This window comes from Neodiprion lecontei, chromosome 5, assembly GCF_021901455.1.
Source record: "Neodiprion lecontei isolate iyNeoLeco1 chromosome 5, iyNeoLeco1.1, whole genome shotgun sequence".
Taxonomy (NCBI): domain Eukaryota; kingdom Metazoa; phylum Arthropoda; class Insecta; order Hymenoptera; family Diprionidae; genus Neodiprion; species Neodiprion lecontei.
Window position 1 is genome coordinate 2,327,920 of NC_060264.1, and position 27,247 is coordinate 2,355,166.

Genomic DNA, 27,247 nt, shown 5'->3' on the forward strand with positions numbered 1-27,247 from the left:
TAAACACACACACACACACACACACACACACACACGCACAGATTCTTATTGTTATATATAAATAATTTAAACGAATTACACACACGTGTGAACGTGTGCGTCGTGAGTGCGTTCGTATGCGTGTGTGTGTATGCATATCGTGTGATGATAGTGATAATATACGTACACACGCACACACACACGCGCACGCGCACGCCACGCACGCACGCACGCACGCACGCAACATACATCGTACATACCTTGTTGTATCTTTAATTAATTTTTACGTTTAATACGATCGTCGTGGACGAGAGAGGAGAGGTAAAAAAAAAAACAAAAATAACCAACGTAAACGAAAAACGAACAAACGATTAATTGCTCACGCATCTTTATCCGATCGATTATCTAATTTTTCATATCGTCAAAGTTGGTATTTTTAATTTTTTTTCAATCTTTTATTTTTATTTTTTTCCCCCCTATTCTCGAATCGCCGTTCGTTCGTTTATATACGTGTATATATATATATATATATATATATACATATATGTATATGTATGTATATATATTTACATATTATATCATGTGACACGATACGATTTTGATTAGAATTATCCTCTATCCGTTTCATAATCTATATATATATTCTATATATACATATATGTATATAGAATAATAGAAAACCATCGAAGGAAAATGAGTATGGAAAAATCGTCGTGTTTATGTAAATATATGTTTAGAATATTTGTGTGTGTGTATACAGGAAAAATAATATATATATATATATACATCTATATATATATATACACACACATAAAAATCACGCACGTACCTTTGCTATGAATATACAATTACATGTACATGTATATAATACTACACAATATCATGCGTATATATATATATATAAATATATATATATGTATGTATTAAATACGATCGATAAGCCCGTATGTTGTTATCATAACTTTTACGTATACATGTATCGTATATGCATGCGCGGGTACGTCGATATGCTCGTAATATATATACACGGAGAGGTGATGGACTTTATTTATTTATTTCTTTTTTAACACAACGAAGTAAGGCTTCGAATTGAGATTCAAAACTGAAAGAAGACGAGAAAAACTTAAAAAAAAAAAAGAAGTAACAACACGCGTGCAAAAATTCTACGCATTATGAGTAATAACTTATCCTTGGCGAAAGATTGGCTTAATTTTGTGATAAACTTGATGAAGAAGAAGAAGAAGAAGAAGAAGAAATACCTTTAACAAGTTATACACGAGTGTCAAAAGTGAAGATTATTAATCGAAGAAGTTAATGAAAGAGTGAAGTTTGTGAATACGATTAAAAAAAAAAAAACAAAAATTAAAAAAACATAAATAAATAAATAAATAAATGTGGTCTCCTTTTTTTTTTTTTTTTTCTAAATTGCCGATCGTTGATTTGTCGTTTGTTCCTTATATTTTGCCTCAATCGCCAAGGATATGATTTTTTTTTTTTCTTCTTTTTCCCCGCGCTACATCTGTAGAGTTTTTATCCAGAGTAAATTAAAATCATGAATACGAATGGCAGAGCAGACAGTTGGTAAGAAATTCAAATTAAGAAAAGAAACAAGTGAAAACAATCATCTTTGATCTTAAAAAAATGATAACTTGATGAGAGATGGGGGGAGAAGGAGAGAGAGAGAGAGAGAAAAAGAAGTGAATTTTACAAGGAAGAAAGTAAAACGAGCGTGAGATCGTATCTGGTGTATCAGAATATATCGTGAAGTAAATAACGACGAGTAAATGAAAAGGAAAAAAAAAAAAAAGAAAAAAATCCGACCAATATCGGCGAGGATTAAATGAAAAAATTGTTAATGAAAAATTACCACAAGTTTCCGGACTTCGCTTACGCATCGTAATAATTTATATACGTTGTGTCGTCTTAATTTTTGCTCCCCTCGTTTGTAGAGATGTGCGCCTGTCCGCTGAATCTGCGAGATGAACTCGTGCGAGTGTGGGAAAACAAAAAAACAAAAAAACAAATCAACAAACCGTCGATCGATAAGATCGATCGAGAGAAAGACAGTTTTGTGCGGTAGAAGGTAATCGATTGAAAAAAATAAAACGAGTAAACGTCAAGGATCACGATGTCAGCAAACTGTAACAACAAAGCTAAATAATGAAACGAAGTAAAATGAAAATGAAAAACAATAAAAAAAACAAAAACAAACAAAAAAAAACAAACGCTAAAAATTAAAATGACGACGAGAAATAAAAAGAGAGAGAGAGAGAGAGAGAGAGAAAGAGGGAGAGAGAGCGAGAGAAAGAACGTGAGAGAGAGAGAGAGAGAGAGTGAAAGAGAGAGAGAGAGAGAGAGAGAGAGAGAAAGAGACAAAGACATCGACACACAGACAATACTCAGTGATCGGCCTCACGGTGTGTCGAAAAAAGGTAAGATCGCCGCAAAGAATGTTCGCTCTCTCTTATTGAACACAGATTTGATGAAAAAAAAAAAAAAAAAGAAAATAAATTAATAATATTAACGATGGAAAAAAAGAAAAAAATGAAAGAAATATGCTTCAACAATTTTATTTATACAAGAATTGACGTTGTTATTTTTTATTTTTTGTTATCGCTGTAATATTATTGGTATTATATTGTTACGACTTAGTGTTTAGTATCGTCATTGTCGTCATTGTGTCTATATTTTAATCATTTTTTTTTTTTTTTTCGTCTCTTCAATTATTTCGATCAGGACGTTCTTGTTTTTTCGTTTTCTTTTCCTCTTCCGGAGAAAAAAAAAAAGAAAAAAGAAATGCAAACTTCTAGAACTCTGCAGTACAATAAGTACAACATTCATTTATTGCTAGTCGGTCGAAAATCGCGCGAAAAAATTTACTTAGGTAAATTTTTTCCATTCATCCGCTGCACGTGGATTGCAAAATTTTACAAAGACGTGTTTCCCATTTACAATAATAAACAGGGACGAAACTGCAATTCGATTATTAAATGTTGTTCTTAATTATAACATAAGGTTTTATGATTCACAGCTGTCGATCTGATGATATAAATTTGTGTTCGCATAAATTAGAGAGAGATTACTAATGTTTATGTGCTCGTATTACGGATACATATGTATCATGTTTTATTGTATTTATAATGTACCCAAGGAAAAATTTATCCACCGTAATTTTTCTTTTACGTATACCAATACATATATGTAATATGTATATATATATATATATATACACACAACTGTGCAATTTCGTCGTTCAATTTCCGGAACCACGATGATATTAAAAATGTGCTGATCAAGGCCGTTGATACAATTTACGGTGGGAATGAAAATTGCTCAGCGATTAGATTTGGAAAATAGAAAGTTGCGAAGCTTGCGTGCCCGCGTGGGAAATTAATTGGACAACGATTATTCACTGATATTTTTTATTTATTTATTCATTTATTTATTTATTATTATTATTATTGTTAGTTTATCAGATTCAGCCAATTTGTTTTTTTCTCCATCTTTAAGCGTTCGTTGTTCCGTTTTTAATAAGAAGAGAAAAGAATTAACGTACGGATTAGTGTTGTTGGAATAAAAAATAATCGCACAGCGATGAAAGGAAATTTTTTTTTTTTTTTTTTTGTTTTTGGAAAAATACAAGAGACTCGAAGGGAAAGGAAAATTTTTACCCCTCGAGATGAGAAAAGTAGACGCGAGGAAGGGAGGTTGTCGAAAGAAGTTACACACCGTCACATTCTTTTCGACCGTGTCACGTTTCCGCGATACTCGTAAATTTCTCTTAAACGTGCCGCAGTTTCTTCTTCACTAGGAGCTCTGAATTCCTGGGGGAGGAGTGGAAAAAAAAAAGGAACAAACAGAATGATAAAAATGGAAAACGTGGGATGTAACTTCCGGTGGAAATGAAGGGTTCCGTACAGAGGCGTAAATTAAGGGCAAAGCGAGCCAAAGAAGTAACGACCGTTTCCTTTTTCACCCTCACCTTTTATCATTTTTCTTTTTTATGCAATATCTTTTCTCTCCTTTACCTCGGGATCACGTTTCGTACGAGGGGGAGAAATATTATAGTCAGCAAGGGTGAAGAAGGTGAAGTAATACGAAAAGCTTTACTTTGATTGCAGGTATAACAAAGCGAGATGAAAAATTGTCGTAATATATTTTCTCTCCTTCCTACCTTTTGTCAGTTGGTCGAATTAAAATCTAGGTCAAATTATACGTAGATTATGTTTGAAGAAAATTCGATTAAAATAACATCACACAATTTGAATTCTCTCGGTATTCCAGTGTTGAAATCGTTTGCAATGATAATATTTTCTCTTATCGGGGAGTTTGAAATCTTCTTTTTTTTTTATTATTATAACTATTCTTGCACAAAATTGAAAACAATAACTTTTGAGACGGTATAACGAATTATAAGTAATTAAACAAGCTCTCTCTTCATGTTAAACTTGTTACACGGGTCTAGGTTAGGACCTCAAACACCCGAAACTCTCTCGCGTTTATTCCTAGAGCAAATATTTGTCTTGCCAAAGTCAATTTTCTTCCTTCATTTTTCCACCCCCCCCCCCTCCTTTCTTGCTTCAAGAATTTATAAGCGAATGGCTTAGGTTAGGTTGGATTAGATTAAATGAAAATGTTGGGTTACGTTGAATGAGAAAATTTTCAAAACACGTAGCTATGTTAGGTTAGGTTTGCTTGTAGATATCTTTCAGTATACGTAGGGTGACGACGTCAAACCGGGAAATGAGGAAATATTTAATCTTTGGACAATTCGGGCGAATTCTTCAAATACTCACCAAAGTCAAGGAAAATATTGGAAATATACGAGTGTATCTTTTTTTTTTTTTTTGTCAAAATTATCTCAGTTCTGTAAATAATAATTAACGTTAAATTAAATGTCGATTCGTTTGACACTGGAGAAATAATTTCACGATTTTCGCTTCGAAGTAACTTAACTTTGCTTAATTTTATCTCAATTCTCTACGTGTTACGTTGAACAGCATATTTGCGGAAAAAAATGTTTGGGAATTTTTAGAAAATGGATTTTGGAATTCCGCGTCATCCTGATTACGTGTTACGCGATATTCCGAACGTTCAGATACGACAGCCAGTGAAATTCAGGTAACTAGGAAAATTATTCAACAGTTGTAAAGTCTTCGTTAAATCCTTTATACGTAACACTAGCGTGTTTTACGCTTTTTTCCACGCTTCTTTTCCCCGTACGCAAAGTACCACCGCTCAAGACCTTCAAGTCCTAGGAGTTGAAAAGTGGCACTTTCCGTACTCCGCGCATGCGCCGTAGCTAAAAAATCCGACGTCACGCTATCCTAACCTCAATTTCGTGCCACGTGAAAAACCGCGCGAAACACTCTTGGCAACAATGCAGCAACTGTTTTTTCGACTCGCGTATTTTCGATACTCGTTTCCGACTCGCGTTACAAATCAAAAAAAAAAAAAGAAAAAAAAAAAAAAATACCCAGTTCCCCTCCTCGTTACGCAATATAATATTCGACCGTGCTCCGAGGCTGCGCCGAGCAAAGATTCCTACCCTCGAAAATCGCAACCTTTTCCAAGGCAACGACGAGCAGAGACGCTTGCGTCATGTCGGGGGCTGATCGATATACGAAAGCGAGAGAGAGAGAGAGAGAGAGAGAGAAGGAGGGGGAAAAGAGACTTCCGACATTCGTTAGCGGCTCTCTACCGTAAGATGAATAATAATCGTCGTACCTGCGACATGATTTAGCCAATTTATCGCAACCTTCGTTCGCCTCTACGTACAGCTATTGGATCGTAATTCCACCATACGAAAACCCACCTAACCTAACCTATTCTCATCGGGAAATTCTTCCTTCAGCCTATGTTTCTTCATCTCCATAAATTTGACTTGCTAAGGACGATGTCGAGGACGAGGATCTACCGCTTCTTGCCCGTTTCTTGCCCGCTTCTCTCTTCTTATTCACCGTCGAGTAACAACAACTTGTGCAACGTCCGCCTGCCGGACATAACCCATAAAATTTGAACCAAAATTATGCGCACGTTTGCCGCCGGGACCTCGATAACTTTCCTCCGACATGGGCATGGGGGGGGGGAGGGTGCGAAATCCGTCGGAATCGCGAGCTAATCGAGACCGGAATTTATCTCCGATCCTCCGTCTGGTAATTTATTAAATCACCGTATACGAGCACATTAAACAATTCACGTTAATGGTTTTCGCGAAAGTTTATGCAATTCACGTGAAAAACAGGCGACTGCCGGCTATGCGATTGGCAACGAAATTTCATCGAAGAGATGATATTTTTTGTATTATTCCTGGAAAGAAAAAGGAGAAGAAAAGAAAAGAAACAAAACATCGAAGAAATTGCGCGAAACCGAAACGAAATTGGATAAAATCGGTAGAGTGAGAGTAAAAAAGAAAAAGAACAAAAACGTATGCGTTAGTATAACTGTGTATATATATATATATACAAATATACATATATACAAATATTTTTATCAAGAATTTTATTTCTTTTATTTTTACTCAAGCATCCTGCGCGAGGATAATTATTATTGTATCGTTCAGGATGGATTGTTATTACGTGTTGAATGCAGTTCCTACGTATTTGCCTACGTAATATTGTATCGTATGTATTCAACGATGTAAAATCTAAACTCTATAATTTAATTGATTTCGAAGTTTTTTTTTATTTTTTTTTTTTTTTTTTCATTCGTCACTGCAACGGACGTGCGAATTTCACTAACGATTTGCAAAAATTTAAATCGACTTGCGTCCAATTATTAACGATATATATGTATATATATATTTTTTTTTTTTTTTTTTCGGAGTTACATGAATTTGAAATATTTTTATTCGTATTTCGTCATCTTTCCAGCCTTTCGGTTATTTCTTATCTTTGTTTTTATACTACATCTTCTCGCTCGTTTGCAAATATAATTGTAATGAATAATGAATTATTATTATTATTATTATTATTATTACTCAGTATTCGGCAAATCGAATTGAACTGCATTCGGCAACGTTTTTAGTTTCGTATTCTCCGACTTGGATAAGAACTGAGTCGTCGTAACGATGGTAAATAAAATTCTTACGCATCAATGATCCAAAGATTTGATTTTGATAAACGATAACGTAGAAATTATTATTCAAGTCACGTTTATTGCAATGTAAGAACACTTTTTTTTCTTCGGGGCAAGAAACTTTTTATAATCTCTATATTTTTTTTCCTTTTTTTTTTTTTATTTTTTATTTTTTTTCTCGTCGACACCTTGCCACCAAAGTCGGAGAGTGCGGAATTTTTATTTTACTCGTGCAGAATCACGAAGAGCAAGCCGAGCGAACGTTTCTCGAATTTTCTTCGTAACGTTTCATACTTTGAGAATTTTATCGTCGCCATGCAGTCTTCCGCGTAAGTCTTTCTCACTAAGGATTTACGTCATTCTTGTTATTCCCGTTATTCCTCTGGCAGATACGTCTTATTCTTTCTTTTTTTTTTTACTTCCACTTCTTGTGAAGGGGAGAATTTAAATTCGGGAAACGTACCGACTCGAAATCTCGGAAACTGCAGCTCTGCACACACCGAATGAATATTGTATCGAATTAGATTTGTTGTTATTATTACTCTACGCGATATTTTACCTCGTATTTTCAAATATATACGATTATCTTTTACGTCTGAGGGGAAAAGAAAATGAATATGAATATGAAGAGAGAAATGAAAAAAAAAAAAAAAATGCGTTATTTAAGACTTTTTCGATACAAGACAAATTCAGTGTTTTCGAAAATTTTTCGTATTACACTTGTTTATTCGTTACAGTTATACGTTACTCGTGATTTGAATTTAATTTACTCAATTATTAGACGCGTTTGAAAAGATGAGGTAAAAAAAAAAAAAAAAATTCAAAATCACAGACGAACCTACAATCACGTTTTTTTTTCTCTTTTCTTTTCTTTTATTTTTTCGTTTCTTTCACTTCAGCTATAATAGATTAAACATTGTACAGGTCACGACGTGTAATGACACGTTTCAAGATTTTTCAAAACTATACGTGATTGTACGTTTTGTAATTATTAGTATTACTATTGTTACTATTGTAATAACAATTATTATTATTTATACACAGTTGTTAAATACACACAGGATTTACCCACGGCTTGTGAAATTGACCGGAACATCTTTTTTCGCAATTCATTCTATCGCATGATTTTTTTCCTAAAAATAATTGGTACGTGGAAAAAAAAAAAAAAAATAAATAAAACAAAGTAAAATAAAATGAAAGAAATGCGAAATACCGAAAGTTTCGAGCGTTTCTTTCAATCTTTCAACTTTTCCCCGACAATTTCTCAACGATCGTGCGTCGACTCTTTGTAATGACAAAAAAAAAAAAAACAAAAAACTAAAAATTAAAAAAATGATAGAACACGATCACATTCATCCATCAAAGGCGACGAATAACTGATTTTACTAATACTGATTCGTTAACTGTTCAGGTGAACAACGCCACAGCGAGAGTCCAGACGAAAAAACCACCGACGGTGCCGAACGGTAGGATTTTTATATAATGTTTTCACTATTATTCTATCGTATGATAACGATGCAAAAGTATGGAATGGAAAAACTATCCTAATACGCATTTTTTATTGGAACGAACGAGTTTTTCATTCTCACAGCCGTCATCGTCATGGTCATTGTTATGATTGTCATGTCCGATTTACCTATTTTTTTTTTTACGTATTTAGAAACTTGAACCGAGTCGTTGGTAATTTTCACCGAATTCCTTATTCCAATCCTTGAATCCTTGATAATAAATAACGTCGTTGGTATTTAAATACAAATTTAATTTTTTTTGCACTTGCAATTTTTCCCGATCAAACTAATTTTTTTTTGTCCTTCTTCTCAATCATCGAATTTTGTAGCAAATACTCGATTGTAGTAAATGTGGGCGATTCAGCACGATTTAATCGTATAACTAACGAGCTGTGATATTTTTCGAGAAGAAAGTTTTTTTACGGGGCTGAAGGGAGAGGAAAAAAAAAACAAAAAAAAAAAAACAAAAAACTAAAGTTAAAAAAGTCGGCGAAACGTTTCGGAGTTTCTAAAATGTTTTTCTTCTCCTCCCAGCCGATGAAACTTTATTTTTTTTTTCTCACCTCTCGACGCAACCTGCAAAGTATAATATAGGTGTAATAAGAACTCTACGACGAGTTTGCCGGGTTACAAAGTTTTTCCGAGGCTCTACTCTTGTAGGTTCGGTTTTTCCCCCTTTTTGTTTTCTTTTTTTTCCCTTTTTTTTTCCCCCTTCACCGCCGGTTGTGCGAGACTTAATTTGTCGCAGGTGACGTCGCGATGCCGCTCATATTTGCCGGCTGCCGATAACAAAAAACAAAAAACAAAAAAGAAACGAGAACGGGAAAAAAACCAATCTAGCAACTTGGCCCGTTCAACTTCTTATTTTCTTCGACAAATTTTCTTCTCCCATCCGTCCGAGAAAAATAAGGAAAGAAAGAAAGAAAGAAAGAAAACAAAAAGCATTCTCTTGGGTTTGCCACTTGCTATTTTATTGCCTGTAACTTACGGTAGTGGTAGTAGTGGTTGAGGAGGGTCGTTCGGATGGTATGAAAAGTTTTTTTGTCTTTTCTTTCGTGAAAAATTTGTCATTCGCATTACGCGTAAGAAATATGAAAAGAAGTTTAGAAATAGCGTTGAAAGAATTGTTGATAACGATCGTTGAACGTGTTTTCTTTTTTTCTTTTTTTTTTTTCTAGCTCACAGGCCGGTTTGTGGGATAAATTCATTAATCAAGCTGATTGCGAGATGTCTAATTCACCCGAATTTTTTTCCCCATCCGTTTGTCGAGGGAGGGAGATGCAGTGTGCATGATTTCAATATTTTTGCGTTTTTCTTCTTTCACCAATTGCCATTTTTCACCCAAAATCATATCGCGATGACAAGATTGGAAGAAAATAAAAAAAAAACAATAACGAGTTCAGTTGTTTGCACACGAGACGTAATGTTTCACTGAGATACGAAAATCGTTGAAACACTCGGTATAAAAAGCGTCTCTTTTCCGTCCTATTTTCAGCCTTCTCGCTGTGATTCTTGAGCTGATACAATCAGCGAAGACGGAAAGGTGACGGAATTGGTGGACGGACAGAGTGTGTGTAAAAAAGAGAGAGAGAGAGAGAGAGGGAGGAAATTAACAGTTGGTAATTACCAATCAGAGGCTGGGCTAATTGTAATTACGAGTTCACACCTTGATTAAATCGTTCCTTAATCATGTTAGGTTTAAACCCCTGCAATCAGGGGAAGCTTGCAAGTTGTTGCACAGTTTCGAAACGCGTTGTTGTTATTATAAACATTCACGGTTTGTAAGGAAAAATGGACAACTGTGTACTTAGCGTAGAAGCGAGTTTCAAGTTTTTTTATTTTTTACGAATGTCGAGGAGGTTTATCGTTATCGCTAATGACTTTTATATACAATTCTTGTCAAGATTTTGTTTTACTTTTTTTTTTTAATAGTTTTCACTTTGAACTTGCAACTATCAGAGATCGCGACGAACAATTATTTTTACCATTTGAGTCATTGTGGCAAGTATTTTTACCACCTATTTTATATTCATTGTTTTTTTTTTTTTTCGTGCATTCAGAAAACTTTTCTTTCGGGTCGCTGATTACGAATCTGAAAACGGATTTAAAACAATTCAAAATGGCGGACAAAGATTTCAAATTCGACCGAATCCGGAGAAAAAATTTTGTCCAGGGGTTTTTGGGATAGCTGATTACGAATTTGAAATCAGATTTTGAAAATTAACTAAATGAAATTCAATCTACGACCCCGACAACTCTTGCACAGAGTTTTTTGACCGGATTTAATCGAATTATAAATTTGGCTTCACACACTCTCTCAGTCTCTCTCCCATACTCTCTTTTTTTATAATATATATTTCAACGTCGTTACGAATCAGGCAGTAAAAAGCCGACGAATTTAAGGAGGAACCGCGATCATCGGTTTCTTTACACGTGGCGATACAATCTCTAATTATGTAATATGAATTGTCCAATTACTCTACCGACGGATTATATACTAATAATTGCAAGGCATCGGTTATGTAATTTTTTTTTTACCATCGAATTAATCGCGCTACTGATTACTTTTGTTTGTTTTTTTCATTCTCTTACGCCAAACGTTGTCAATCATTGATACGCAAAATTTTTTTTCGACCAGGAATAACGATCTCAATTATTCTAATTTATATTATCTTGCGATCAGACTGCGATTCTGTTGTACAGAGAAACTCGTGTCATTATCGTTACGTTCCTACGTCTCGTGTATATACGCAAATGTCGGGTTATATACTCAAGTATCTAGATATAAATATGAAATTGAAATTTGGTTAATAAAACGAGAATTTACTATACTGTCCTGAGCTTGTATTATGAAACATTCAACGACGTTTGTAGTTACAGATAAGAATCTGGGTTTGAACCAACGACATCCACCATTCTTAACAGTAATATAATCTATTATATTATACACACATTATTCATACGCTCAAAATCAATATCAAGGAGTAAGACTCTGTATATTTATTATTATTATCATTATCGTTATCACACACTACGGTCAAAGCGATCAATACATAAACAATCATTGATTTTCAAGGAATGTTATATCAATATTGGTGAATTTCTATATTATAACATTATATTTAATTTATAATTAAGTATACCGGGAGAATCTGTTGAAAGTTGAAAACGAACCGCGGACGCGCGAGTTTTATCGGCTCTTCGCGCAGGCTGGCCAACCCGAGTTTTCGGCCGTCAAACTCTTTCCGCCGGCGACGCGGTTCCTACGAATTTTCGAGGTTAGGATCTCGAACAATCGAGACGGCGACTCGGAAAGGTTTCGGAAGCATTTGTCGTCGGGGCGGAAAGTCGATTCTTCGAAGAACGGTCGGAACTTGACGCTTACGCTCTTTGAAAATTCAAACGCAGACATTTTGCGTAGGTTGGCCCGCCTGCGTCGCGGACAAGAATATCGCCGCGGGAACGTTTCGCCGACCAATGAGATTTGATTATTCGGCGCACGCGCGGTTCATTTTCAAGTTTCAAGAGATTCTCCCGGTATGTATAATATTATCGTATCGTTTAACGAAAATCAATCGATTGCGAGAAATTGCGTTGTGTTTCGGGTAGGCATAAGTCGGACAAGATTATATATATATATAATATATAAAATACAAGTATCGCGTGTCTGATAGATAAATCCTTGTTCACCTCCAATTGTTTTCACCCTCCATGATCTGTAACAACTAAGAAATCGCAGCTGCACATTCGCTCCGTTCTCTTTACTCCCGTTATTTCACAATTAAATGTATGGAAGGTGAGAGGAATGGGTTAATGATGACGATGACGATGACGATGATGATTTTGAAAATGTGCAACATAGGTTATCGTTGATACCGTTTTGTTAATAGTTTTTCCTTATTTCATGTGTGTTTCAGTATGCGTCCAGTGGCCAGAGGGTAGGTGCATCCACGACGTGCCTGAAGAGGCATTGATCACCCTCTACTCTGAGATACGAGAGAACTGTCACGGTTTCTCGTAAAATCAGATAATTAGAGACACAAAAAAAAAAAAAAAAAAAACCGAAGAAAAAAGGAAAGAAACAAACGAACAAACAAAGAGAAAGTAACCAAAGAAATTCAATTCGTTTCCAATATTTCAACAGGGGTGACTATAATTTTCCCGCGTTTTACACGAATTACCCGTGTAAATTAACGAAGATTATGATGATGATGATGATGATGATGATGAACTCTTGTCATTGATGTTCTTCGATATTGTTATTAACAGAGACATTTTTTATAGCACAGAATTATTTACCGATATTCAATGAAAGTAAAATACCATCGATTAGTACAGAGGTCGTACAAACGATATTTGGTAACGGGTTTTATTTATCTATTTTATTTATTTATTTTTTTTTTAACAAAAAGAGATTAGTTGATAGGTATAGTGCTTAATGATCACTTCGATGAAAATCCACAGCCGCCGCAAGCCACGACCAAGCCCAACCCCATTAAAAAAACAAAAAAAAAAAAACAATGAGACAGAGAAAGAAAGAAAGGAATCTTCCGAGATGATGATTTTCTTTGTACGCGTAGAGTTTATAATTCGATATTATTATAATTACGTGTCAGGAAAGAAGATGAAAAAAGAAGACTAAATCGACGTTAATTTATCGATGTGCTATATAATAATAATAATAATAACAATATTAATGATAATAATATTAATGATAATAATAATATAAGAAGAGCAGAGAGAAAAGGCGGGGAGAAGCTATAATTTTACAAATTATTGCACCGGTCCCTTCGTTTCTCATAGCAATTATTGTTGTTGTTATTATTATTATTATTATTATTTTTTTACACATGTATTTTCTTTTTTTTTTTTCAACGGAATTCGACGCGACGCGTACTTTGTGATTTTTATTTTGAAAAATGAGTGAAAAACTACGACCAATAATGTGGGTATACTTTCTTCTCGTGCGAAAAAAATGCAATTCTAAAGATAACGCGAAGAATATGATTGTCCACGGCGTTGGGAGTTTGAAACTAGAACAGTATTATTATTACTATTGTTATTGTTGCTGTTGTTGGTGTTGTTGTTGTTATTATTGTTATTATTACTATTACTGGTATGCTTGCATTTTTTTTTTTTTTTTTTTCTTGCCAATTTTTGAAATCTTCTCGAGTTTGCGTCGCATCGATGACCGTGGAAAAGAAAAAGGAATAAAAAAAAAAAAAAAAAAAAAAAAGAACAACAACATCAAAAATCTACGCGTCGGTCTAACACTGACGACTAAATAATATACGCATTTCGGTAAGATATATTAAATATCGGTATTCGAGAACTGAAGGATATTGAACTATATTCTTACGGAAAACTTTTATTCTATACTACAAATATAGCATTCCAGAAATTTTTACAGGTATAATATACTGTACATATTTAAAATATATATATATATATATATAGAGAGAGAGAGAGAGAGAGAGAGAGAGAGAAATGTTTTGCCGCGACGCAACGATCTCAAAGGTGGGTAAAAATTATTTTTTCATTACAATCGAAGATCTTGTTTATTGCCTAATTATTTATTTTATTCTATTTTTATTTAACTTTTATTTCACATTGACGTCCGACCTTCAGTCCGCCCTCCACCCTCAACCCTCACCTTCCCCCTTTTCTATAATAATATCATCATACCAATTCATATAACAATTTGTTATATCCCACATTTTAACGTACGATAGGATATTAGGTGCGGCAATTATTCAAAGTGATATTAATTATTCCAGGGTATAATCGTTAGTCACCATTAATTTCATTATTATAATATATACCCACATGTACATGAGTATACTGTACATATAGAGATTTAATGCGTTTTTTTTTTTTTTTTTTTTTTTTTTCACTCCGACGCGTGCGCACAGATCGCGTGATATTTAATAGTCAGTGATAGGCCGCGCGAAGATTCGACGGTACTTGGTATTACATATATTATACATGCGATATTTATTAATTATCTGATAATTTATACACATGAAGATACCTGCATATATATATATACATACACATATACATATATATATATATATGTATATACATACGCATGTATACATAAGTCAAGAACGTAGGATTTTTCTACGCTTCAGAAATTGCGGGGAAGAAACGAAAGTTTTGGGACAAGACCCAAAAACAAAAAAAAAAAAAAAAAAAAAAAAACAAACAAAGGTCTAAAAAAAACTATTTAATCTCTGCGGAGAATCGGGATAACGAAAGCGTCGGGCATTTTGCGTCGTTTTTTTTTTTTTTTGTTTTTTCCAAGTAGAAAAAACTTGCACCTGCCAAACGGCGCTGATTGTCGACAATTTAAATTTGCGCAGTCAATGAATCGGTTGTATTATTACTTTGTTTTTTTTTTTGTCTTTCCTCTCTCACTCTCTCTTTTTTTTTTTTCACCTTCCGTTACTTTTTATATTTCCGTTGCCTCTGTCGTTGCGGGGAAAAAAAAAAAAAAAAAACACAACATGTCCGACGTTGAAATTATCCCGTATATTTAGGTTTAGTAAAACGAGTACAGGGTATAAATAATAATATAATATATTTCGTATAGTTATTTATCTATATACGTACGTACATGCATAGACATGTATTTATATATACACACGCACACATATATACATATATAAATACATGTCTGCCCAGTTTGTTTTAAATTTTAATCAATTCTTCATTTTCGATGCCACAATTGAACAATTTTGTATTCAGAATTGTATCGTAATAGTAGTTAGGTTTAAGATTGTTGTATAATATGATAATCGCAGACTGAATTTTTCATTCCTTAATTAGAATTATATTATAACTGGAGAGAAAAACGAAAAAAAAAAAAAAAAAGAACCAAGGGAAAAGAAAACGCCAATTACAACTTTTTTTCTCATTTTATCGAGGTACATATTTTGATATATTTGGCGGAGAACCGATACAGGGTAATATTAAATACAGTGAGACATTTATTAGAAAATGATAGTAACATTGTTAACTACTAGGGTATATTATCGTAAGGTTATGTTTCTTATTTTTTTTTTCCGTTATAGTTTGATGTTTTTGTTCCTTTTTTTTTCTATCTTCGATACGTATATTTATACAATCTTTGTTCAAAGACTGATGGCAAAAGAAAAAAACAACAACGTAAAAAAAAAAAAAAAATGCTGAACTAATTATCACTCGTCATTTACGAGGGTAAAAACTGTAAGATTTGTGATCTTTTTTTTTTTTTTTTAATTTTTTTTTACTCATTTTTTTTTTTTTTTCATTCAATCTTTAATTTTTCTTATTTTTCAAAGAAAATCGCTGTACAAAATTGCGTTTTAGGTGTAATTGAAATAAGGTTAAAAAAAAAAAAAGACCAAAACAAAGGAGAAAAGAAATCTCAACGACCAATATAACTTGATATAAAATTAAGAGTTTAATTTAAAAAAAAAAAAAGAAAAAACTAATAACAAACAAAAAAGAAATGATGAATAAAGAATTTTTTATTGAAAAATACAAAAAAATCGTGTTTACGTTCAAATCTATTTTCTCTTAATTTTTTTTTTCTTCAATCAATTCTTATAATATACATAGTTATTATTATATACAGCATGCCAGTTATTATAATAATATTTGCATCGGTCAGTGTTTTCGTGTGTCTCTCTTTTCTCACCTTGGTTTCTTGCTGAATGTTCTCTATTGGGTTTTTTTTTTTTTCTCACGTTCGCATCAACAACAGCAACAATAATATTAATATTAATACGTAATTTGGATGCTGTCGCAAGTAAAAATAAAAATCTAGAGGATGAAAAAAGAAAAAGAAAATGAATACAGTAGTGACCTGCATTGCTATCTGCATTATTAATACGTACACACATATAAATAGTATTTTGTTACAACGGTATTTTTTAAAAAATAACATGAAAAAGAAAGCAACGACTTGATTGCGTACGAAGATGATTCGCGAATCACTTTCTTTTTTTTTTTTTTTGCTTTTGTTATCATGCTATCAAGTCAATTTAGTAGATTTTCTAATATTGCGAAAACTTTCCAAAGAATATTTTACTATCATTTGTCATTGTTTTTATTTATTCGTTTATTTATTTATTCGTTTTCATTTCTCTTTCTATCTGTTACTTTGTTCAGATACAACGGTAATAACATTTTTCCACATTACACGGTGAATATTGATGTAGAGTCGTTGATTTCCTAATTTTCAATCTAATACGTTGTTATTATTATTACTACTAAGTACACGTCTGCTTTTGAATGCGAATTTACGTATATTTATAATAAATATATACACAGCCGTATATAGATATTGAATAGAATTGGAGGGATCTCGCAAATGCTATTAAATACATATAATATTATATATATTTATATATATATGTTTGCACATATCTTGCAAAGATTAACAAAAAACAAAAAAAAAAAAAAAAACACATGCATGTGATGTATTGCTCGTTATCCGATCCGTTATCGCCGCAGCCGTTTGTCGTAGTAAATCATTTTTCTTCTCTTTTGCCAAACCTTTTTCTTCCGATCATTCCAAGTTTTACTTTGCTATTGTTTTATTTGTATATCTGTGATGGTTTTTTTTTTATATTTTATTTAATTTTTTTCTATTTCTTTGTTTCCCCTCTCTTCTCTGCTACCGTCCTCATTCGTTTGAAACATCCTTCTTTGTTCTGCATTAATAATAGCGATGATAATAATTATATACATCGACGCATCTCTAGCGAAAAATAATTAACACTTTTTTTATCTATCGATCTATTGATCTATCACAATATATCATCGTTCACGTGTAGCTATTCGTATGTATGTATTTATGACTCGGGGCCGGCGATCGGATTTAACATACCTTCATAATAACAATAACAATAATAATAATAATAATGATAATAATGACATTAATATTAATAATGCACTGGTATATGTACATATAAATACGTCAATATAGATCGCAGTGTGGTTGACGTTCAATTCGTTATTTAATACGCACATATATACATTATATACAATGTATACCGGGGCAATCCCTTGAAACTTGAAAATGAACCGCGCGTGCGCCGAATGATCAAATCTCATTGGTCGGCGAAACGTTCCCGCGGCGATATTCTTGTCCGCGACGCAGGCGGGCCAACCTACGCAAAATGTCTGCGTTTGAATTTTCAAAGAGCGTAAGCGTCGAGTTCCGACCGTTCTTCGAAGAATCGACTTTCCGCCCCGACGACAAATGCTTCCGAAACCTTTCCGAGTCGCCGTCTCGATTGTTCGAGATCCTAACCTCGAAAATTCGTAGGAACCGCGTCGCCGGCGGAAAGAGTTTGACGGCTGAAAACTCGGGTTGGCCAGCCTGCGCGAAGAGCCGATAAAACTCGCGCGTGCGCGGTGCATTTTCAAGTTTCAACAGATTCTCCCGGTACATGTGTGTATACATATACATTCATCGTATCACAAGCATCAAAATGTATCTTAAACATTGATACATGTAATGTAATAATGAAAGAGGTGCATATTGGTGCATATGTATGTATGTATATTAATTATCATTATAGGCACGATACTATTATTATACCGTAATTAATGAACGTACATATATGAACGTATATTATTCGTAAATATAATATACGTTTATGTTATATTTATTATGTATACATAAATATTAGCTATGCTGCCGCAGTAGTAGTTGACACCCTTGTGTGTGTGTGTTGCATTTGCAAGCAAGAAACAGAAACAGATAAAAAAAAAAAAAAAGAAGAAAACGAGATGTATAGAAAAGAATGGAAAGAGAAAAAAGGAACGAGCACACAAAGCATCGCATATGTGCATTTGCATTTTGTTACGTATATAGATATTATATTGTTACATAATATAGTTGTGTTCTCACATCGAGTTTATTATTACTAGTCATACTGCATCGGTAATTTCCAACGATAGTTTTGAAGAATACACACGAGAGTCTTGAACATTTTCATTTTTATTCACTTATTCATTTATTTATTCAGTCTTAGCACTATCGGTCATTAATTAACTAATGAAGAGAAAAAAAAAAAAAAAAAAAAAACGAAGAAACCAAAGTATGGAACGCAATTAAATTTGTAGAAATAATCGTCGTATGGCAAAGTACAAACTCCATTTATATTCCACGTATACATATATGATTTGTGAATGCGCTTGGTTGCTGATTTTTGCCATTTCTGCAAAAAGAAAAGGAGAAAAGAAAGCGTGGAAAAAAAAAGATCGAAAAAAAAAACAATGCAAGATATCTAATTCACTGCACGTCATTATGTATAAGATATAATTAGATTTTGAAAATTGTGACGTTATTCTTATTTATTTTTTTTTTTTGTCTTATTTTCTTTACTTTTTGATTTGATTTTTGTTTCAATTTTTTTTTCCCCCCTTCTCGTTTCGACTAGTCTCTGTGTATGCATTCACCGCAGCATAATTATTGCATATAACCCCCCCCCCCCCCCCCACCCTCTCTTTTTGCGCTACGTGCTCGTAAATCGTGTTTATAACAATGTTGAAAATGAAAAAACGAATCGACAAAAAAAAAAAAAAAAAAGTGCGATTTTCTCGCAAGGTGGTGATCGATTCAGCAACTGGCCGTAATTAATAGCTTTCGTTTAGAGAGTCTAGAGATGAAGAGTAAGAAAAAAAAAAAAAAAAAACAAAAGTCACATGCATATTATACCATTGTATACATACATTATTTATTAATGATTCTTGCAAGTAGCAGCTAGCCTAGGGCACTCTATCCAATGTATTATTATGGTGAAGCATGAGGTATTTTGTTTATCTAATTTATTTATTTATTTATTTATTTATTTATTTATTTATTCTCACTATCATTTAATCACTTGTGCATTTTTATTTATATACACACGCATATGTACTTGTTATGCATACAAATGATGAAAGTATTATTTATACGAATATATGCATCACGGAGAAGAAATGTCGCGCATCGGCTATCGTACGAATTATTATTCACAGACTTTTCCACCTATTCGTCAAACAAGGAAAGTTCCAATCTTTGTATCGTATTTTTCTTTTTCTCTTTCTCGTCTACGCGCCTCGCTCGTAGCGTGAATAAAAATTTGCTTCAATCGGAAGGATTTATAGATAGACTGATAAAAAAAAAAAAAAACCTCTGTAAGCGCAGGGAAAAATCTACGGTTGATACAAAACATTAAAATTCGCTCAATCTTCAACTTTCAGTTCGCCTTTAATATAATTTCGGAACATTCTATAAATTGTAAAACATTCAAATTATTCGAAAAGTAGTTCTTCTTCGAATTACGTGTGTGTATATTTATACGAATATCAACCTTTTTTATGCATAACATCTCAATGTGCGTATAGTTTATAAATTGATTATTGTAATTTAATCATCATCGTTACTACTATTATTATTATTATTATTAACTTGTGTTATATTATACGTATAAAATGCGCCCACCCCCCGCCCCCCCCACCCCACCCCTTCGCCCTCCCCCTTTCATTAACGAATAAGTCGATTCAAAATTGTCCCGATTGGCAAACACGTCGTTCTTTTTAAAACGTGAGAAAAAGGAGAAAAAAAATAACATACACTTGGTTCCAAGTTGAATTTACGGTTTGATCACTGCGCAGTAGTGAAATCGGTTATGAAAAAAAAGAAAATAATTAATAATTCAAACAACGACGATAATTGATAGCTCTTATCTTGATAGTAAGATCGATACTAGTTTCGGTTCTTTCCGTAATTTGAAAAAAAAAAGACGAATGAATCAACACTTCCGCACTTTTATCTTGAATTACCATTTTTCACGAAATACGCTGTTCCTATGTGTATATGTATATATATATATAGGACACTTCTATCCCGAACGATCACATTTTATGCTTATACGTATATACTTGACTACTTTTACATACCATATATAATATAATTTTGTACGTTCACCTTACCTTTTATTCAATGCTGTCGTTATTTTTTATTTTAATTTTGTTTTATTTTAGTTTCCCCCTCAAGTTACGTCACTTCTTTAATTTAATTACAATATTTATACATTTTTATCTATATGTATATATATTTATACACACACGTATAATTTTTTTTTGTCTCATTTAATTCCATTATTATTACTATTATTATTACTATTATTATTATTATTATTATTATTATTATTATTATTAAATAATAATCACCGGTAATGTGTATTTACCCACTTATATAATTGACTCGTTGACAATGGGGCCGAGAAAGGGCCTGTACCTGCCTGTGGTTGTGCTTGGTTGTGGTTGGAGCGGTTTTGGGAGAGAATTTTTAATTGCTTTTTTAATATTATTACATCTTATTTGTTTTTATTTTTTTTTTTTTTTCCCCCTCATACCTCCTCTATACTTATTTAATTTGCACGTCTCATGTCGTGGCCTTGGCTTGCCTTCATATGAGATTCACCTGTGATATAATTATACGTATATGTATATATATATATATATATATATATATATACACATATATATATATATATACGTACATACATATATTTACTATATGTATAGGTAGTTTCACTCATGTACTCGTGTATGTACCATTTTTATTTATTTTTTTCTCTCTTCGTTTAACGCAAGCCTGTCGTATAGTCGGCATTTCATTTGTTTATAATTTTTAGTTTATTATATATATATATTTTTTTTTTTTATTTTTTTTTTTTTTACCCTCACTTCTTACCCAACGATCTACAGACGATTAATTTTTTTTTTTTTTTTTTCCCCTCCCCCTCGGCAATCTTGCGCGAAAATTTCGATCGGCCTCTGTTCTTTATTTATTTTATTTCAATTTTTTTCTTATTCTCACCAACTATGAAAAATCACTCTGAGACACTCGGTTGAACATCAATTTTTCCACACCGTTACAACGGACGACGAAATACGACGACAGATGACGCGTCGTTTCGTTTTTAATTTTTTTTTTTTTTTTCTTTCCGCCAATCGACCGAAAGTTGCGAGTGACGGGATAAAAAAAAGAAAGAAAGAAAGAAAAAAACATCGGCGAGTAAAAAAAAAAAACCAATTTATTTTCTCTCACGAATGTTGAAATTTTGGAACAACTTGCTTAAATAAAATTGCATGACATAGATATATATATGTATATTGTGTTCCATACGTACGGTATACATATATTGTTATTGCTATGAATGAGCATATAACTTGAAATTAATCGTATTACGTACGAGAGAGAAGTCGTTTCTTGATTTATCAATTGTTGTTTGTTGCTTTTTTTTTTCTCAATTTTGTTCCCCATCCATTTCTTTCACAAATATCAGCTCGCACTGGAACTACATAGGTGCATTTACAACACACGATTATATTCCTCATCATACATACATTATATGCAATGAACACACGCGTTATGACGTTGGATCGGGTATATATAAAAAAAAAAAAAAAAAAAGGAAACCAACGAAAGAAAGAAATTTATATATATATATATTTATCTATATACACAAATGTACAGACACGCGTGCGTTGGTATATATATGTGTATATATATATGTATATTTATATCCGTGTATGTGAGAAAAACTGTCGCTGATTTCTTGCTTATTTTCTCGTTACTATACCGTTATTATCATTACAATTGTTATATTACATGACTGTTATCGTTTTATCATCACCATTTTTATTACTATATATAATGCCCTTTATAGTGGTTTGTTAGTTTGACGATTTGTTAATTAGATTTGATATACATATATATAAACACACACACACACACACACACACACAGACAGACATCTAATTATTGTTGCTTTACTTGTGGGTTGTGCGAATGTGGTTCCTAGTGCATTTGATTGAATCTTATAAGCTGTGTATTGATGATTTTTTTTTTTTTTTTTTGTCTCTCTATTCAATTATCTGTATGTTAATTTTTAATTTTCTTTCCAAATCTCACACAATTGTATCTCATCTTTGCGTATACGATTTTTATTTAAAATTTTTTTATTTTTTCTTTTTTCACTCATTTAAAATTTCGTCTTCATCGTTTTATTTGCTCATTTTTTTCATCGTAATTAGCTTGTTTTCTTTATCATCGTGATACACAAACATCATACGCACATTCACGCATATAATACGTCATCAAACTAACCACTTTATTCATTTATTCATATCAACATACTTTTCAGATCATCGAGATTTATATCATTTATTGTTATCATCGAATTTTTTATTTTTACCATATTTTCATAATACCGTCTTTTCTTGTTTTCAATCACAGTATTTGACGGTTCTTTTGTTGTTTGTTTATTTTTTTTTTTTTTTTTTTTTAGTGCATTCTGTTTTTCACATCATCATCGTCTCTAATCGGTCGGTTCGAAATCGCGTTTTATACTGTCAACTCGATTCGACAGTTTTATCAAAAACTTGACCCGACATAAATTTTTCCTAGTTCGCGTGAAATTGAACGATAAAAGAAATTCCCGCGGTTTTTCACTCGTGCGAGTTAAATTGTGATATTTCTCTGAAATGTCGTTTCATTTCCGTTTAGTATTCTCGTTTTTTATAACACATATCGATATTATATATTTATACATATTCAATATACACCCTCAACATGCAGGAGAATAAAAAAGTCGTGCTTATTTCCTCAGTTCTCGCGTCTATATTTTACGCACGTGTAAATCGGAACACGATGTAAAATCGAAAAAATTCGGGAGATTCGGCTAAAAAAAAAAAAAAAAAATTTCCCCAAAGATTTCCTTTCTCGCGTCTTACATTTCTCATTCTATTATCACGTATCTCGGGTGTTGCGATGTTGAATAAATATACTACAGGGTGGCCCGCGCGCAGCTGAAAAAAAAAACAAAAAAAACAAAAAAAAAAATTGAAAATCCGGAATTGACTGGGGATTTTTAATTTGGTAATGGAAAAGACTGAAAATATCGGTCTTCGATTATGGGAACTAGAAACGATTTTTCGAGGTAACAAGTTTACCTTTTTACCTCGAGAAAATAAATTCGACTAGAACTGACTTTTTTTTTTTTTTTTTGTACGTTATATATTTTTCTTAAATTCGAGTTGAATTTCAACCGAATACAGAGTCAACAAGCTGAACGATTTAAGTTCTTAGTAAGTTACTAGAACTGGGATAATTTCGGGGAAAAGCTGGAAATGTCATCGAATTGTTTTTTTTTTTTTTTTTTTTTTTCACCAAAAATTTGTGGCTACCCTGAATATCATATAATACGTTTAGCGGCAGATCGCTTCGAGTTGGGATAAAACGACGCGAGTAATGAAAGGAAAATGAAATTTCTCCACGCGAATCGCGGGGCTTGGCTCGACTCGACGTCGACGTCGACGTCGACGTCGGGCTGCCGTCGAGGCACCGAAGTTGGTCCAGGGATCGCTCTGGGCGGGTCTATTGATCGCCGTGAAGAGAAGAGCCCCGCCGGCTGCAGCCTCTCTCCTCTCCTCTCCTCTCCTCTCGCTCCTCGCCCCCCCCCCCCCCTATTTCATCCCTCGCTTCCTCCGGGGTTCAATCATATTAATTACCGCCTACATCGAGGCTCTAATCGCGGCCCCCTTCTTTCGGAAATGCGTCATTTTTCCCCACGACGATACGTTGTAACGAGTACGATGCTGGTAACGTTACAGCAACGATGCGTGATTTTGTAAAACGTGAGATACGAAATGTACTCTTATTTTGAAAAGACGATCTCTTGGATGTTGGTCTAAAATTGCGCGATAAGCATTTTTTTAACCCGATGCTTCGATCGTTACGTTAACGTTGCTAACTTTGACATCACGTGGAATCTTCAGGGAAATTGGTACTCGGTTATAGTTGTACGTATCATCCACACGATCGAAAGTTCTCGCGGAGACAAGTCCCAAAAATCAGTAGTTTCCTGTAACGTACTGAAAATCCAGTCAATTTCCATAAGGATTCTCCGGGGCCCTATTTACGACGAAGTATATTTATCGTTTCGGAAATGGCAACGCGGTCAACGGTATGATTTTAACGAAAGTATACCGAAAGAAATTCTCTTATGGGATTTGTAAGGTGCAGGCGAACGTGGGTCGTGATCTTGACGGATGGGCTTTGGAGTTCATTTATCTCTTTGAGAATAGCGGCTCGAGCCGAGTTGCGGTTATTCTTGATTTATGTTAGTTTTGTTTTATAACCTTTCCTCGGCCTTTTATATCCAAGTTCATTTCATTCGCCCCCGTGTTCCACTACAAATTATCGTGATTGCATTCGTGAAATTATTTTCGGTTAGATTCGCTGTACAGTAAATCTTGATGTTAAACTTCATTTTTTTGAACCGCTTCTTGAGCGTCGAAAACGGAGAAAATTCCAGGATGTTAAATAGAAATTACCGAATCCGTAATCCTAAATTCTGATCGATGAAAACATGATAATTGAGAGATTGAAGGGCGCGGTTGGTAAAACAAAATCACCAGTTATATATCTTTATCAGTCTCGGTTTTTCTCTTCCACCTTTCGGTTTAACCCGCGTGCTCGGGAGATTACGAAAATCGTATATGTACCTAATTATCATGCACGTAACACGAATCAAGGTGTATACTATATATATATGTATATGTATATATAGAGCACGTATCGATTCCGGTGAAATCGATGCTATCTGTGTTTCATACCGTATGCATAATACATGCACGGTGAAAAGGTAAAAAATAAATAATTCACACATCGAGTACCAGTTTGCTTCTCTCTCCGACTTCCTTTCTCACTCTCTGCTCGCGACGGCGTATAACATGAAAAATTCAGTCTAATAAAACTAAACCGCGGCTCATTTCCTGACTCACGTAACGTTCAACTAACCAGGAAGGTATCCCGAGTCGATTTCTCCGATTTCATTTCTATTTCAATATGTTATAGTGGACTATAAAATAAGCGACACGTATTTTTTTTTTTTTTTTTTTATCGGCCATGAAACAGTTCAAGAGGATTAAACTACACCTCCAAATTAATGGATGTCAAATGTCGACTTGGCAGTTGTATTTTTAATTAAGAATATTACATATTTCCTTGACATGCCTTAATTTGGAGGGTGGTTTCAAAAAGAGACACGTTTCGTTTAGTTTTCAGTCTACTACAGCATATTACCAAAGAAATCAAAACCAAGATATCGACCTGCGACACCATTCTTGTAAGTTCCGAAAAATACGGCAGGTATCCGACTCCGCAATATACATATTATACAAAAATCCTGTGAACACTGATCGGACTGAACATCCTCTTGCACTGACAAACCGTCAAGATGATCCCGATAAGTGATCACAGGCCAAAATGCTGAACTTGTCGAAGTGTTGTACGCCATCTTATCAGAGCCAAGAGAGGACGAGGATGAGACGCGATGAGAAAATGGTGGGTATAAGGTATGCAGAATCGTAATTAAGGAATGCCAAGGAGGCGTTGGTCCCTGTTTCTCTTCGTAATAATCATCCATGTACGTGTTACATATACTATACAACCAACTTGTACTTCGACAGGCTACAGGTTACCGGCGGTGCCTTGGAGCTGGTTGGGTGCGGCGACTCCTTCGGCAGCGGCGGCCGCGGCTGCGGCAGCGGCAGCGGTCACCCCGTCACCCGCTGCGGCGCCGCTGGTCCTGGCACCCAGAGCCGCGGCGAGACGGAGGTACTTGGAAAACTTTATCTCAAATCTTTCACCAAGCCCAAAGACCCAAGCCCTCTTCTCTCCATGAGCACCAAAAACAAAACGCTGACTCTTTTCTTGAATCTTCTTACTCATCTCTACTTTCCTCCTCACATCTTCTTGGTCTTGTTGTTACCTGGTTGTTGTTGTTGATGTTGTGGTTGTTGTTGTTGTTGATGTTGTTGCTACCCTTAACCATAACCATTATTCTTACTATCGGTCTTGCCGCCGATGCTGTTGTATACCGTTTTCAACATCGTTCCCTTGAGATTATGAGAATTTTTACAACTGATCGTTATCCCCCGGTTCATCCAATCGTGTTACACGTTATAGACCCATTTAATTATCATTATCAACTCTTCGTTAATATTAATCCCAAAAAGCATATTGTACCACTTTGTATAGTATTCGTTGTTACGCATTTTGTTACCTCTTTCCGTACGTAGAATTGGAAACAAAAAAAAGTACAACAAAAAAAAAAAAACACAGGTTGACGAAAATAGTGTCATCTGTGTAATGTTTGAATCCTCCCCCCATCGCTTCACGCGAAATGCATAATTTTGAAAACACGATTATTTTGAATGTGCCTGCTTTGTGCATCCTGCGAACAAACAGCTCTCGCACTAGCCTGAAACGTTGAACGCGTTGCACAAGTTTTCAAACGCACGTCGCAACCACTCACCAGTAGAGCAAGACGCACAGTAACTTATCGTGGCGTTGATTTTTTTTTTATTTTTTTCTTGTTTTCTCTTTGTTTTGGGTCACAACTGTAATCCAGAGCTAGCCAGAACTCGTAAGTGCCACTTGTAAGTTCACTTGTGTATGCGTGTATGTATGTACGGGTACTTGGTCAAAGGCAGGCCTCTCGTGAAAGAAATTTTCAATCCACGACTTTTCTCCAGTGTTTTTCCTACCGTTCAACGGGAAGAAGTGGTTTCACAGTTACTCGACGCAAGCATGACGCACATCCCTGATTTCTCGTCGGACGATT

At 34.0% G+C, this 27,247-nt stretch overlaps 1 protein-coding gene across 13 annotated transcripts in view; it reads left to right on the top strand.

The window, feature by feature from the left end:
• The window catches only part of LOC107225027 (RNA binding protein fox-1 homolog 2), a 126,012-nt gene that overhangs the window by 83,258 nt on the left and 15,507 nt on the right, over positions 1 to 27,247 (top strand). For 9 of the 13 annotated variants that reach the window (XM_046742203.1, XM_046742205.1, XM_046742206.1 and 6 more), the window contains exons 7-8: positions 8,468 to 8,522; positions 12,482 to 12,502. In XM_046742203.1, the coding sequence (XP_046598159.1) occupies positions 8,468 to 8,522; positions 12,482 to 12,502 (76 nt within the window). Of the gene's footprint in view, positions 1 to 8,467; positions 8,523 to 12,481; positions 12,503 to 26,090; positions 26,239 to 27,247 lie in introns of all 13 variants that reach the window. The other 4 variants (XM_046742204.1, XM_046742209.1, XM_046742213.1 and 1 more) reach the window with 1 other exon arrangement.